General features: G+C 51.7%; 1 protein-coding gene across 1 annotated transcript in view; it reads left to right on the forward strand.

The window, feature by feature from the left end:
* Srrm3 (serine/arginine repetitive matrix 3) overlaps positions 1-16,230 on the forward strand; it is a 39,468-nt gene that overhangs the window by 9,291 nt on the left and 13,947 nt on the right. Inside the window, exons 3-10 of the mRNA XM_059249720.1 lie at positions 8,747-8,875; positions 8,954-9,034; positions 9,427-9,456; positions 10,442-10,504; positions 10,666-10,701; positions 11,882-11,932; positions 12,506-12,610; positions 13,138-13,315. Of these exons, the coding sequence (XP_059105703.1) occupies positions 8,747-8,875; positions 8,954-9,034; positions 9,427-9,456; positions 10,442-10,504; positions 10,666-10,701; positions 11,882-11,932; positions 12,506-12,610; positions 13,138-13,315 (673 nt within the window). The remainder of the gene's footprint in view (positions 1-8,746; positions 8,876-8,953; positions 9,035-9,426; positions 9,457-10,441; positions 10,505-10,665; positions 10,702-11,881; positions 11,933-12,505; positions 12,611-13,137; positions 13,316-16,230) is intronic.

Below are 16,230 nucleotides of genomic sequence, written 5' to 3' on the forward strand. Positions count from 1 at the left end.
GCTGTAGGACTTGAGCAGACCCTTGACATCTCTGGCTCTTCATATCTTTATATTTAAGAGGAAGGTACTAATGCCCACCTCATAGGCTAGCCCAGTGGTAGAGCACTTGCCTAGAATCTCCCAGGGAAGGGCTGGGGGTATGAGTCAGCCTAGAATCCCCCACCCCACCTCCATTAAGACTCTGAGGGTGTGCCTCAGCTGTAAAGCCCCTGTGTAGCATGCAGGAGGCTCTGATTTCCATTCCCTGAATGAGGAAAACATAAACGAATATAGTGTGAGGATCAATAGCTGGCACACAGCAAACACACATCACTCCTAGGTGGCCACCGCCATCATCTACGTATACTGCCAACAATACCATATGCTCAATTATCTTTGACTTATTTCCTTCTGCCTGGCTGTCTCCATGCCTCCTACCAACTGCCAACTGCCAGACTCCATACAGCACCCAGTCCCTGCATTTATGCCTAGGCCTTCAACCTTGATCTTCCATAAATTATAGACTACTGTTTTGGGGGCATGTTAGGTAAGTTCTCTACCATACAAGTATACCTCAGGCCCCAAATTTGGAAGCTCCTATAGTTAAGCAACAAGAGTAGGCGGTTGGGGAGTTGGCCCAGTGATTGGGAACACTGGTTCCAGAGGACCCAGGTTCAATTCCCAGCACCCACATGGTTGCTCATAGCGAGCCATTCCTAACTCTGGTTCCAGGGGATCTGGAGTCCTCTTCTGACCTCTGTGGGATTAAAGCATGCACATGGTGCACATATAGACAGGCAAGCAAGACACGCACACACAAAATAAAATAAATAAATCTAATTCTAAAAAATGTAAACAATGGAGACACACCCAGAATGAAAAGTTCCACCCTGAGAGCCTTTGGGGGTCGTTAGATCACCCCGGTTTCACAACAGAGATGGCATCACTCCTAGAAAGCGATCCCTCCTCACCCTTGGGTTAACAGGCTGACTTGAGTGATTGTTTCTGGTGACGATGTTCTCTCCAGACTGCCATCGGAATATTATACTGCCGCCATGTCGAGAAATGACCCTGCAGAAGTCAGAAGCCAGGAAAAGGCTTGTGACGGAGAGCAGAATTCGATCAGATGTTGTTCGGAGACGTTTCCCTGGAAACGTTGGAAGATGAATCCCTTGGGAGCACTGTGTGTTTCTTTACCTTTCCAGATCTGTGGTCAAAGCACGAGACACAGACAACTCGGGCTGTTTTGTTCCTGGCATCGGAGGTTTAATTCATGGCAGAGGAAACACGTTGAAATAGATGGTATACATCACTGCAGCCAGATCTACTGCAGAGAGACAGGAAAGGAGAAAGGGCAAGACAAGCCCGTCAAAGACATTCCCCACAATGACCCACCTCCTTCAGCAGGCCTCACCTCCCAAATTCACGACCTTCCAATAGCCTACCTATTCATAGTTTGATTTTTTTGTTTATTTACTGTGTGTGTGTGAGTGTGAGTGTGTGTGTGTGTGTGTGTGTGTGTGTGTGTGTGTTTAAAAGTGCATGTTCCATGGCATGCATATAGAGGGCAACTTGCCAGGGTCAGTTCTCTCTCTTCACCATGTGGGCACCAGGGATTGAACTCAGATCATCAGACTTGGCAGCAAGCACCTTTACCTTCTGGGCCATCTCACCAGCCAGACACTCTGTTTCAAAAAAAAAAAAAAAAAAGAGGGAGTTTCATCGTTATATAATATAGCAAAGTGTTTGGGAAAGCGGGCTTAGAGAGGCAATGTTTACAAGCTACTTTCTAACACAGTGCGAACAAAATCCAGTCATTTTCTCAACACGTCTAATTTTAGACATGGTGTGACCTCCTTGTACCTCATCATTTTATCTGTGAGACGGGAATTTTAATGATGGTTCCTATGTCAAAGGCTTGTTCTGAATACTCAATGATTAAATGAGATAAATACATGGAAAATGCTCGCAATACTGTCTGGCACCCGGACTAGCAATTATCGTAATAGCCATAGGATCAATGTTTGCCCTGCACTTCGAGGCATGAGATAAAAGAATGTAGGCCTGATTCTTCCCTGGTCCTGTGTAAGGCCAGGTGGCATGGTGGCTGAGTGGATGAACAGAGGAGGAAGACCCTTTGCCCAGAATCCCACCACTATCTCGGCTCACTCCTCTGCTGCTTGGTCCATTATGCTCCTGTCTAGTAGAAAACTAGTAGTAAACAGTGTCGGCATCCCGGCCAGTGAGAAGGCTCAGTGTGTAGAGGTGTTTATCATCACGCCTGATGTCCTGAGTGTGATCCTTGGGACCGATGTAGTGGATAAAGAGAAAAAAATCCAGCCAGTCATCCTCTGACTTCTACAGGTACATTGTAGCACACATGCTCACACACCACACACACACACACACACACACACACACACACACACTAAATGGAATAAAAACTACCCCCTCCAAAGTTTCTTTTTGATTAAAAAGAAAAAAGGCTAGCATGAAGACCAGCCAGTGAGAAACAATCTCGTGTGTGTGTGTGTGTGTGTGTGTGTGTGTGTGTACATATGTGTGGAAGCCACAAATCAACATTGGTATCTTCCTCAATTTCTATTTACCTTATATTTGGTGACAGAATTGCTCACTGGCTGGGAGCTCACCATTAGGCTAGACAGGCTGGCCAGCACATTCCAAAGATCCTCCTGTCTGTCTCTCCTCAGTGCTGGGATCACTCGAGCACATCCTTACACTTGGCTTTTTACGTGGGTTCTGAGATCAAACACAGGTTCTCATGCTGGCCTAACCAACACTTTACTGACTGAACGATCTCCCCACTCCCCCTCTTGCTTTGATTTCTCATGTAGCCTAGACTAGCCTCGAACTCGCTGACCTTTAACTCCTGATCCTCCTGCCTCCACCTCCCGAACTCTGGGATCACAGGTGAGTACCACTGCATCTGACTCAATACACCCTTTCACTTCAGAGCCTATGTTGGTCACCTCTATGGTGGGATGACACTCCCATCCTCTGGTACCCATCTCCCTATCCCATGGACACAATGAGCCATCAACTAGTTGACAAATATGAATTTAAGAGCAAAACATGTTAAGTAAGTCTGGTGTTCGGCATACGAGGCCACAGCAAAAAGTAAAAGTTAAAAAGTAATGATAAACCAGGAGGTGGTGACGCATGCCTTTAATCCCAGCACCCGGGAGGCAGAGGCAGGTGGATCTCTGTGAGCTTGAGGCCAGCCTGGTCTACAGAGGGAGATCCAGGACAGGCTCCAAAGCTGCAGAGACACCCTGTCGGGAAGATGGAGGCCGGTGGGTAAAATGCTTGCAGCAGACGTGTGAGGAGCTACATTTGGACTCTCAGCACTCACACGAAAGCCGTGTGTGCTAGCGTGGGTCTGCAAGCTGAGCACTGGAGAGGCAGGAACATGTGGCTCCCAGGGCTTTGCTGGCTGGCTCGCTAGTTCCAGCAGTGAGCTCCAGGTTCTGTGAGAGACCTTGTCTCCAAAAGCTAAGGTGGAGGGGCTGGAGGGATGGCTCAGAGCACTTGTTACTCTTGCAGAGATCCAGGCTTCGGCTCCAGCAGCCATAGGTTAGCTTATCCGTAACTTCAGTTCCAGGGAATCCAACGCCCTCTTCTGGCCTCCACAGGCACTGCATGTATATGGTGTGCCTAGGCAGGCAACAATCATACACACAAAATAAACTTCTTTAAATAAAGTTGAGAGGTATAGAGGAAGATACCCTGGAGATGGAGCCATCAGAGATGGAAGCACAGACAAGGAGGAAGTAGCAGGAAGCTAGGGGTGCGTGAAGGGTATCAGCGGCCGACTTACCTGGGCAGTTACAAAGACCGGAAAGGCCCTGTATTAGGCGTTGCCAAAGGGAGCAACTTGATTTCGTAAATATCCTTCATCATGTTCAAGCCTGTGTCAACTGAAGCTCCCACCTCCCACCAGCTCACCCACAAGCTTCTTGTCACGCCCTTACCTTTAGCAGTTCCACTAAAGCCTGTGTTTTACACGTCAGGCATCTGTGTGGCTGAGGAGCTGCGTGGGCGGTGATGGACCTTCGAACTCAGGGGGGCTGGACATGTCAGTGGAGGGAGACCAGAACAGATGGGCGGAAGCGACCAGCTTCACGATGAGGAAGAGCAGAGTTAAGGGATGTGGGGGTGCTTGGGTCTGTGGAGGCAGGAGACTCACATTAGTCTCTCTATTCCCCTAAACAAGCCTCCCAAATATTTGTGTGGTGACTCCAAGGCTGTCAGGGACAGTCTGGTGTTTGCAAGCTGGATCATGATTATTGTTTCTGAATGTGCTAGGGATTGATTTCAGGGCCTCACACTAAAGAGATTTACCACTGAGCCACACCCCCAGCCCCTCACTTGGGGACTCTAGGTAGGTGCTCTACCACTGAGCCACACTCCCAGCCCCTCACTGGGGGATTCTAGGCAGGTGCTCTACCACTGAGCCACACCCCAGCCCCTCACTGGGGGATTCTAGGCAGGGGCTCTCCCACTGGGTCACCCTCACAGCCATCTTTTTTATTTTAATTTGAGACCAGGTTTCCTCTAAATTGCCAGAGCTTATCTTAAACTCATTCTGGAGCCCAAACAGGCCTTGAATTTGTGATCCTCCTGCCTCAACCTCCTGAGTAGCTAGGATGACAGCTGAGCCACTTCCCCTCTGGATCACACTCTTGAGACTCACCTAAGAGTTAGCTCACCCCATCATAGTTAGCTGCCTACACGCCTTTTTGTTTGTTTTTCTGTTTGTTTGTTCTTTATGCAACCCTAGTGTCTGGATCCTTGCTAAGTAGACCAGGCTGGCCTCGAACTCACAGAGCTCAGCCTGCCTTTGCCTCCCGGGTGCTGGGATTAAAGGCATGTGCCACCACACATGGTTCTATCTTTCTTTTTAAAATATAAAATCAGTCTTCCAATTAATGAGTGTGTCTCTTACTGGAGACTTGTTGGCTAGAATCTGCCTGTGTGGTATTGCAGATCAAGCCCTGGGCCTCACATGTGCTGGGAAAGCCTGACACTGACCCACGGACCCGGCCTTTGGGGTTTTGTGGGGGTTTTTTTTGTTTTTTTTTTTTTTAAGATTTATTTATTATGTATATAGCATGTATGACTGCAGGCCAGAAAAGGGTACCAGATCTCATTATAGATGGTTGTGAGCCACCATGTGGTTGCTGGGAATTGAACTCAGGACCTCTGGAAGAGCAGTCAGTGCTCTTAACCTCTGAGCCATCTCTCCAGCCCAGGGTTTTGTGTTTTAAACACAGAATTTAGTTAGTAATTATTTCAAATTAATGACCTCATAGCTGATTTTATTTCATCTGTGGGGGGGGGGGGCGGTGTGTGTGTGTGTGTGTGTGTGTGTGTGTGTGTGTATGTGTATGTATGTGGGTGTGAATGTGGGTATGGGGGGAGTGTGAGGGAGTGTGTATGCCAATAGAGGTGGTTGCCAGTCCCTCAACATGGTGCTAGAAACTGAACTCTGGTCCTCTGGAAGAGCAGCACATACTCTTAATCACAGAGCCATCTCTGCATCCCCAGGGTTTTGTGTGTGTGTGTGTGTGTGTGTGTGTGTGTGTGTGTGTGTGTGTGTGTGTGTAGATATTCATGGCATATGCATGTGCATTCATGTATGCGATGCTCACACCCCTGTGTATCCATGTGTGTGCATGGGGAAGCCAGAGGACAATGGAATGTCCTCCTCTGTTTTTCTCTACCTGAGATTTTTGGGGGCAGGGTATCTCTGTACCTGGTACTCACCACTTCCCTTGGACTGGCTGGAGCCCTGGGGCTCTTCCTGTCTCCACTGTCTACCTCTGGGATTGCAGGTGTGTGCTACCATGCCTGGGTTTTTATGCAGGTGCTGGGGACCCGAACTCCAGTTCTCTGGTTGTGCATCAGCTATCTGCTCAGCCCTAGCCCGCTTCTTACTTTTTACATTGATTTTGAGAGACACAAAGGGAAGAGAAAGGAGGGGGCGGGTAGAGAATGCATGCATCACAGCTTGTGTGTGGAGGTCAGAGGACATTTGCAGGAGTCAGCTCTCTCCCTCCACCATGTGGGAACTGGGGCTCGAACTCAGATCATCAGGCTTGGAAGCAAATGTCTTACCTACTGAGGCATTTTGTCAGCCTCCAGTTATTTGTTTATTTATTTAGTTAGTTATTGGGACAGGGTTTCTGGAGACCGGATCAAACTTACCCTGAACTTGCTGTGTAGTCCAGCTGACCTCAGACTTGCAATCCTCCTGCCTCCTCTTCCTGAGTGCCGGGATTACAAGTACACGCCACCGTGCCTGGTGTGAAGCCTTTCTTCAGCCCGTCACCACAGCCAATCTCCCTCCCCTCCGGGAAGAGGTGTCTGTGAGGTATAAGCCAGCAGATGCCCCCTGCGAAGTATCCACTGCTGGGGAATGCCCCAGTCACAGCCCAGGCCTTTGTGTCCGAAGCTTCAGAAGGAGGATCTCCCTTAATCCTCTGCTCCAGGCCAGGGGATTCTCTTTTCCTGTATAGATAAGGCCTCCGGCAGTCAGCCAGCACAGTCATTTCTGGATTCAAATCTGTCTTGAGAATCCAAAGCTGGTACCCTTGTCCTGGCCTCCCTCCTCTGTACAGGAAAGGGTGAGCTGTGTGTGGGCGGCCCCCAAGAGAGTGGGTGTGGGTGTGGGTGTTCTGTTGAAGCCAGGGGACTGTCTCCACCAGCATGGAAGATGAGGAAGGGGGAGGGGAGGGGGAGGGGCCGCCACCCTGGAGCCCATCACTGTGGAGACAAGTCTGTGGAAGGTCATTTGTAGTCTTGTTCAATTAAAAGGAAAGAAAGAAACTTGGGGCTACCGAGATGGCACAGAGAGTAAAGGAGCTTGCCACTAAACCTAACAGTCTGAGTTCGATCCCCAGAGTGCACACGGTGGAAGTAGGGAGTGATGATAGCAGGGCTGTGTTCTGCCTGCCACATTCACAGTGGTATATATGAGCCCCACTCCCACACATAAGTAAATAAATAAATGTTAAAAAATAATGTTTTTAGCCGGGCGGTGGTGGCGCACGCCTTTAATCCCAGCACTCGGGAGGCAGAGCCAGGCGGATCTCTGTGAGTTCGAGGCCAGCCTGGACTACCAAGTGAGTTCCAGGAAAGGCGCAAAGCTACACAGAGAAACCCTGTCTCAAAAAACCAAAAAAAAAAAAAAAAAAAAAAAAAATGTTTTTAAGGAAAATACTCAAGAAGAAAAAGGAAAGAAAAAAGAAAAATAGTCCAGTTATTTTTTTTTTTAATTTTTTTTGGAGACAGGGTTTCTCTGTGTAATTTCGGTGTCTGTCCTGGATCTCGCTCTGTAGACCAAGCTGGTCTTGAACTCACAGAGATCCGCCTGGGTGCTGGGACTAAAGGCGCGCGCCACCGCCACCAGCTAAAAAGAATTCTTAAGTTGAAGAAGAGGCTCAGTCGGGGTCCTAATCAGGTCCCAGGTCACAGAGTGGTTTTAGGGACACTGCCCTCATGACAAGGCTTCCCGTGAGTCCCTGAGGACCAGGCAACCACAAACCAGACCTGTGCAGCAGAGGATGCCTGGAGGTGGGAAGCTGTCGGCGGAGCGGGGAGCAGGGACCGGTGATGGCTGGCTCCTGCTGGGCCGAGTGGAGAGTTCTGAGATCCTGAGACGGATAGGGAGTGGATACAGACCTGGAGGTGGCGGGGAGCTGAAGCCCCCCCCTCTCACCCTCCGGCGCCAGCCGTGATTGATGAAGACAGCCGGCAGCTGGAGCTTCCAAGTGCAGAAGGCCTCTGGAGGCTGCGGAGGGGAGGGGGGGGGTGAGGAGAGGCTATGAATATTTCAGAAGCTGAGGCCAAGACTGAAGGAAAAGAGGAGGGAAGGGAGGGGAGGGGGGTGGGGGGCGCTCAGGGATCTGGAGAGGCAGATGTCAGCGATGGGGGAGGGGCTCTTTGAAAGAGTCGGGAATCCAGCGAGGGACAGGGAGGCCAGTAGGGGCACCGGGGTAGGACGACGGGGCTAACCGTTACCGGGAGGAGACTTGGTGAGGGGTAAGGGGGCCTTAGTGAACGGGACGGATCTAACTGTTTTGTTGTTGTTTGAGACCTCAAGTAATCCAGCTGGCCTCCAAGTCCCAAGTATCAGAGGATGACCTTGAAATCCTCATCCAGCCTCCACCTCCCGAGGACTGGGATTACAGGTGTGCTCTACCACACCCAGTTTAGGCGGCCTTGCACACGGAACCCAGGGCTTCATGAAAGCTAGGCGAGCACTCTACCAACTCTGCATTCCCAGTTCTTTGGTTTGGTTTGATTTGGTTTTGTGTGTGTGTGTGTGTGTGTGTGTGTGTGTGTGTGTGTGTGTGTGTTTTACTGGGGATGGAACCCACGCCTTCCTTATAGGCCAGTGCAATACAGCTGAGACCGCACCCTCGAAGCTGCATTCCCAGCCATTTATTTCTTGTTTGTTTAGTCTTAGGTTGCTCGGACAGGCCTTGAACTTGAAATCCTCCTGCTTTAACATTCTTAGTAGTTGATGTAACAGGCCTGCGCTGCCAGGTTTAGGTTACTCAGCTCTTCATCAGACCCTCCAGGGTTGGGGATGGCAAGCCCCCTGGTCTGCAAGCACAGCCCCCTTCCCCCAGCCGCATATGACCCAGAGGACATAGGCCAGGCCATGGCGCCATGCCCAGGCTGCAGCTGCGGGAAGGCCATTCCTCAGAGGCGGATGGGCAGCACCTCTGTCTCTCCTTAGAGTGGCAGAGACCCCGCGGAGGATGGACGGCTTGGAGCCGGGCCTGGAGTACCCACCCTTCGATGAGGACGACGGCCCGGTGGATTGCGACTGCCCGGTCGCCTGCTACCGCGGGCACCGGGGGTACAGGTGAGCGGCCGCCGCGGCGGAGGGGAGGGCAACACGGGGCTGCCTCCCTCACCGCCCCCGCCGCCCCTTCTCGCCCAGGACCAAGCACTGGTCCAGCAGCTCCGCATCGCCCCCTCCCAAGAAGAAGAAGAAAAAGAAAGGCAGTCATCGGAGGAGCCGGTGAGAGCGGCGCAGGGTCCTAGGACGAGGCGGGGAGGGGCCGTGGGGACACAATGGCCACAGATGCTGCACTTGGGATCGGCGAATTTAAACCAGCCCCACCCCTCTTGAATCCCTAGCTGGCAGCCTAGCCCCTCCACCTCTCAGTCCCACCCATTCGCTAAGCCCCGCCCCGCTCTAAGCCCCACCCCCACTGGGTATGACCATCCTCCCAGGGTTCAAGGAAACCCCATCCCAAGTGTGGGTGTCCCTGGGAAAGGGGTCATTACTGGCCCTCAACTACAACTCCCCCGTTTCTATGTCCTCCCCCTCCTCTGTCCTGAGGTACAAGCTGGGGCCACTAGCTAACCGGGTCCATCTGTCTGTCCTTTCTCTCTGGCATCCACCTTCAGCAAAAAGAGGAGGCTAGAGTCAGAATGCAGGTCAGTGGGGGGGGGGCAGGGGACAGGAACGGGGAGGGGGGCTGGGGCGCAGGGTGGGGGAACCTGTGGGTGGGAAAGAACGCAAGGCCGTCTTCCAGAGGCGAGAGGCCTGGCACCTCAGGGGTTGAACATTGCTCTTTCTGGTTTGCATAGCCCAGAAATCCCCAGGGCTGGAGACATCTCAGAGCTGGTGAGTTTGCTGAGTACAAAGCCCTGGGTTCTGTCTCCAGCCCTGTAAGAAAACCAGACCGGAAAAGCATTTCTTCCTTTCCCCTATACATGACAGGGGGCACACTCTTGTGATCCCACCACTCAGGGGGCTGAGGTAGAAGGACCATGAGTGCAAGGCTAGCCTGGGCTACACAGCAAGTCCTGTCTCCAAAACAAACAAACAAAAATAGCCAAGCAAACAGAGTCGGGATCACTGGCCAGCCTAGTCAAGTCGGCACGTCCCAGAAGTCGGTGAAAGACCCCGACTCAGAAAACACAGGAGCTGGTGAGATGGCTCAGCAGCCAAAGGGACTGCAACCAAGCCTGGTGACCCGTGTAGAGTCACCAGGACCTCCCTGGTGGAAGGAGAGAACTTTGTCAAAGGTTGGCCTTTGAGCTCCGCGCATGTGTGTGCGCGCACACACAATAAATAAATATATGTGGTTAGTACTTCATAAATGATATCCAAGGTTGACCTCTGGGCTCTCTGTGCACACAGGTGTGCATCTGCACACACACACACACACACACACACACACACACACACACGCACAATTAGGAAAGGTGACTAAGGGACAGGCAATAGTATCAATTTTAGAAGTCTTTGCCAATCTGGTCCATAGGCTTTCTAGACAAGGTCATTCTATACAAGGGGCTCTGGGCTTCATAGCCTGGGACCTCTTCCCAGTTTCCATACCCCAGGCCCCTTCAGCCATGCCCATCCTCTCCCCTCCAGCCCCAGCTCACTAGTACCCACCCACCCCTGTGTCCACAGCTGTGGGAGTGCTTCCCCCCTGCGCAAGAAGAAGAAGGGTGTAAAGAAGCACCGTAGAGATAGGTAATTTGCCCTCTCCTCCCCACCCCACCACACCCCACCCCACCCCACCGCACCCCACCCCACCCCCCTGCAGCCTGTCTCATTCGGGCTCAGGACCTGGGCTGTGCCCCTCGGGGGCCATTCCTAGGGAAACTCACAAGAATTTGTCTATCACCCCACAGGTCTGATTCTGGGTCCCGGAGGAAGAGGCGATACAGGTGAGCTGTGTTTTCCTGAGCAAGCACACAGGAGTGGGGTGGGGGTTCCCCAAGTCCAGTCTGGCTCCATCCTTCACTCCAGGGGTTCTTTCACTTACGCAAATGGTATGGAGGAAAGGTCAGCCTTCGCCTGCCTCAGTTCAGCTTCCATGTAAAAAAAAAAAAAAACAACCCAAATCTCCAGAGAGAACCGCAAGTCCTGATGTGCCCTCTTCGAAGGTGGAAGCATCAGGACCCCTAATCGCAAGGAAAAGAGGCAGGCCAGGACAAAGTATTTCTGTGAACAGGGGAGGCTCAGTGGGTAGATGGGGGTGGCCAGACTGGAGCTAGAGGCGGAGTTTCTGGCATATAGATTGTTAGCCCTCTACAGGGCTGACTGCCGGGCCGTGGTGCTGGCCTCAGGGATGACTGAGAAGAGGGACCCGGCAGAAGCTAGTAAACGCAGCATCAGGGATCAAAAGTTGCACCCTTACCCTGGGAGCTAGACTCCCTCCCTGCAGCCCTGACTAGGGACAGAGTCTTCAGGCTCTTCCCTTGGCAGAATTTACCAAAGGCCGTTTGTACCTGGTGGTATGGAGGCCTAAATAATTTTCATCTTACCCTTCCTATTTTGTCCATTTCTGCCCTCCTGCTCCCTCCCGGGATGGAAGGCTAGCATGGGCCTCTTCTGCCCCCTAGTGGCCATCATCCTATGTACAGCCCCCTACGACCAGGATTGGACCTCTAAGTGAGCTAGTACTTCTTCCCTGTGAAACTGAGGCCCAAAGCAAGCTGAACCCCTCCATCCCAGCCTTTTCCTAAGTTTCTGTGTTTGTTATATTTGTCTGGGATTTGAAAGGATTTCATGGCATCAGAGAAGTTGCTACATGGGGAGGAGAGGTGGAGTGAGATCACATGTTTACACGGAAAGCAGGTTACAGACTGGGCATGCATTGCTTGGTGGTAGAGGGCCCACTGAAGTGTGAAGTGTATGGATTCTACCCCAGCACCGCATGCATACACACTCCTCTGCACGAAGCCTGGCTGTCCCCTATTGGGTGAGATGGACAGATCCCTCTCAGCCAGGTGTAGAGCTAAGAGAAGAGCAAAGTGAAGTTCCGTATCTGAGCTCAGCTGGGCTCCAGGGCTCTTGGGTCACTCTGGTGCCACCGTGCTCAGACTTGGTCTCTGCTTCCTGCAGATCTCGAAGCCTCAAGAGCAAAAGAAAAGAGAGAAACAAAGAACGCAAGAGGTAAGGACACTCCACTCGCCCCTGCCCCAGAAAACCTGGCCTTTTAGCACCCCAAAACCAACCTCTTGAACTTATCTCGAATCAAACCTCCAAGGCAACTTGAGGTAAAAAGGATAGCTCCCTAATCATGCCAGACAAACAACTTAAAATGTGCTGAGGACCCCCTGTGAGCCAGTGGCCACTTAGGACTGGTGGGGCCTACGCCCCTTGGCACCCATCCATCCTTCCTGCCCTTTGACCTCCTTCACACACACCCCATTCTAAGAAGACCAGGTGAGAGATGAGATGGTCTTTGGAAGTTGGGGCTGTCTCCAGGAAAAGACACTTACCCCTAACTCTCAGAGATGACTTTTGGGGACCCTACACCCAGCCCCAGCCCCAACCCCATTCAGGTAAAAAAAAAAAAAAAAAAAAAAAAAATTCTTTTGTAGAAGATTGTGCTTGGGGGTGGGGCTGATCCCGAAAGTGACCTTCCTCTGGTACTTACACCAAATCCCTGAGGTCAGGCCAGGCAACGCCATGGTCAAGGTAGATAACATTTCAGTTCCGGCTGACTCCCCTTGCCCACACCAGGCCTCACACTGAATCCCCAGGCCGGAGGGCTCACCACCACAGCAGCGTCAGTTCCCACTGCCCCTCGATGACCTCACACTACAGCGATTCCGGATCACCCAGCAGGTAGGCTGAAGCCTTGGGTGGACTCAAGAGGTGATGCTTGGGGGGGGGGGGGAGGCTGGAGATTTATCCCCGATGATAGAGTGCTTGCCTGGCGAATCTCTGGGTTTGACCCCCAAGGACTGCATAATCCAATTGTGGTGGTGCACGCCTGCACGCCCAGCGCTTTAGAGATAGAGATAGGAGGATCAGAAGTTCAAGGTCATTATGACTAGACGTAGAGTTGAAGGACAGCCTGGGCTACACGAGACCCTGTCTCAAAAAAAAAAAAATGTATTTAGCTCAACTCGGGGATGGAGGGGAGGGTTGCATCCCTAAGCGCTGGGTGCAGGGCCAGTGCCCAGGACCAAAGTTCATCAGCCAGAAGCAAGCTGGTGCCCACCTGGAGGAAGAGCCTAAATGGGAAGTCAAGGCAGTGCAGGGCTAGCTCGCTCGGGTTGCTCTCTCCGTGAAAGCGCGAGTTGGGAACCAGGCGGCCTGCAGAGGGGGCGTCCCACGCCGGCTCCCCCGCCATCCCTCCGCTCCCCCAGGCTGAGCCCCAAGCATCGAGATGACGGGCGGAAGACGGGCAACCAGCGATCCAGCGGGAGCCGGTCGCCGTCCCCATCGGGCGGCAGCGGATGGGGGTCGCCCCAACAGAACGGAGGCAGCAGGCAGCGGAGCGGAGCGCACGGGGGCCGCCCCGGCTCGGCGCACAGCCCGCCCGATGTACGTACGCTTGGCTTTGCGGAGGGTTCGCCACTCCGCTTTCGCGGGCTGCGCCGTGCGTGCGTGCGGGATGGGGTCCGGGTAGCCGGAGGGGCGGGGCCGTTGATGGGTGACCCGACCCAACACTCTCTCCCTTCCCAGCCCTCCTCCGACCTGTGCTCCGCAAGGGGCATCGGGTGCCGAGAGTCACCTGGAATGCTCCGTTGGGTGTCGGTTGGGTGTTGCTCCCACCTGGGCCTGGTGGTCTGGTGAGGGGTTAGGGGTGGGGACCTGCAGGCCTGGGCCGCTTTCGTGCTTGGCAAAGCGAAGGTCAGACAAGGCCTGACCGTAGGGATAGCTGGGGATGAACCGAGGTTTCTTGCCTTCCGGGAACAGGCGTGGACAGTACACACGTCAGTCAGGAACTGGAGAGAAGTGACTCAAACGCCAGCGGGTGTCACGTGACATCCAAGCCCTTACCCCTTCTCTGAGTCCTTCTGTCCCCTCACCCCTCTCTCTCATTAGCCCTTTCCACTTCGCTCAGGGCCTGTACGAGCTTCTTTTGTATTCGGGCCCCAGCACTGCCCAATTCGGAGTGGTGTCTCAAATCTGCCATCCTCACTTCCCAGGCTTATCACTACCAAGACCCCAAACACCCCTACCATTACGGTCCCCACCACAAACTGTCCCCATCCGTCCTAGGGAGGGACACAATCACCTCTAGACCTTCAGGCAGGTGAGGTGATCGTAGGAGCCTGAACAAAACACTAGTCCTTTTATTCCACACATGGGCCACACAAAGGTCTCTAGACCCCATCCATCTGTCAATCCCAGTATGAGGTTGAGGCCTCTTAAGAAGAGGGTGCTTCAGTGCTGACAGGGCCGCTGTGTGGGCTCAGGGGCTTTGGGTAGAACAGCAGAGTCCTTTCCACACCCACAATGCATTGCCCAAGAGGCGAGCTACCCTTCTCCAGACCGCAGGTCTTAGCAGCCAACACGAACCTGGACTTGTCGGTTTCGTTTTGATTTGTTTGTTTGTTTGTTTTCTTTCGATCCCTTTTCTGAACTATTCTTCCTCCTGTGGTGTCAGAGGAAGGTGAAGGAAGGCTAGGCACAAAGCTTTTGTTCTTAGAATTTGTATGGCAGAGCCTGCCTCTTGACTGCTCTAGAAAGAATGCCTGATTCTTGGCCTCGCTCCTGATGTCCAGTCACTGATGTCCCTTGGATCTCTCTTTGGAGTGTAAGAGGGCACAATGGGGTGTCTTAAAGCAGCCAGCAGGGGCTGGAACTGATGGGCTAACCTAAACAGAAGCATGGCCATCCCCAAACTTCCTGAGCACAAGACCTATGGGCACAGTCTCTTATCTGTGACCTCCTTTAAGACCCCAAAACACAGTTTGTTTTTCCAAACCAGGGCTGAAAGTAGGTCCCATCCTATGTCTGATCCCTTCTGTGGGGTCTTGGAAATCTACCAACTTCCCTGCCCACTGCCCCGTTCCAAGGGTCCTGTACATGTGTAAACAAAATGGATACAGTAACTAGACATGGGGGGCAGGGGTGCAGACAAAATGGCAACAGTACCTAGATGGCTGTGCGGGAGTCAGCAGTTTATATCTCCTGCCCAAAACAGGACTCCATTTTCACACGGCCATGGGGGGTTTCCAAGCACACTGTTTACTCTTATCACAAAGCATAGCTCAGAATCTTATCCCTCACCTTTGCATCCTGCACAGTCTGAGACTTTAAACACTCCAGATCTCCAATCTACACTCGGATCCTCTCTTTTACTTAAAAAAAAAAAAAAAAAAAAAAAAAGACTTTGGTGGTGGTGGGGTGTTAAAGAGGCTGGTTCTCCTGTACCCAGAAAGGTGAGATGGAGGGAGGGCTGGGGGGAGGGGGTCAATAGCCTTCAGCATTTCAAAAAAAAAAGTTTTGGGCATAAGTACTGGGGGAAAGAATTTCCGACACTGCCTTTAAGAAAAAGCGAGAGAAAGATACAGAAAACAGAGAAGCTCAGCATTTTTAATCCCACCTGTGTCTTTGTTTTTTAGCCTCCCATTTGAAACGTGGTAATAATACTATAATTCCATATCTTGTTTAGCTGAGGGTGGGGGAGGTGATGTCATTTTTTCCTGTTACTTTGTTTTTTTTATTTTTTGTTTGTATTTCCTTTTTCTTTATTTTAAAAAAAAAAAGCAATCTTGTAATGTACCAAAATGCAAGCTATCTTTCTGGGTTTGTTTTGGGTTTTGTTTTTCCTTCTCTCTCTCTCTCTCTTTCTGTGTTCTAGAACTTTGCTTTTGTGTGTGTTACCGTGGAAACCTTTCTTCTAGTGCAGAGGTGATGTTTGAATTTCAAGTCTACATAGTCATGCCCACATCTGTATATACTTTCTTTCTCTTGTGATCAGAATTTAAAAGGGAACACAACTCCAATACAAATAGCAGCCACACCAACAAGACCTGCTAAGTAAGGAAGGGTAACTAGCTCTTTTGTTAACCCCCGGGGAACACACTAGAATTAGCTTAAGTTTTAAATTAACAACACTGGTGTTTGAGTCTGTAGAGAACCTTGCAAGAAGCTAGGGACCACACAGAGAGGAGGGATTTGTCCTGGGTCACTGATTGGATGCTGTGGACAGGAAGGGGTAGCCACTGTCAGGCTCCTGCTCCCTAGAAAGCCTGGAGGAGGGGTCTGCAGACAGCTGCAGAGTTAACTCAGGGAAAGCTGTCTAAGCTGGACAGTCTAGGGTAAACAGAAGCACTGCTCTAGTTTGGGGACAAGCTACTGGTGTCTCTGCTCCAGATAACCCTCCATTGAAAAACAGAGCCGTGCCTGGTGGTGTCCACGTGGAATCCTAGCACTTGATGAAAGAAGATAGGAAGTTCAAGGCCAGCCAAGGTCACTCTTGGTAACTTAGACTGAGAAAGAAAATC

This window comes from Peromyscus eremicus, chromosome 23 (genome assembly GCF_949786415.1).
Source record: "Peromyscus eremicus chromosome 23, PerEre_H2_v1, whole genome shotgun sequence".
NCBI lineage: Eukaryota > Metazoa > Chordata > Mammalia > Rodentia > Cricetidae > Peromyscus > Peromyscus eremicus.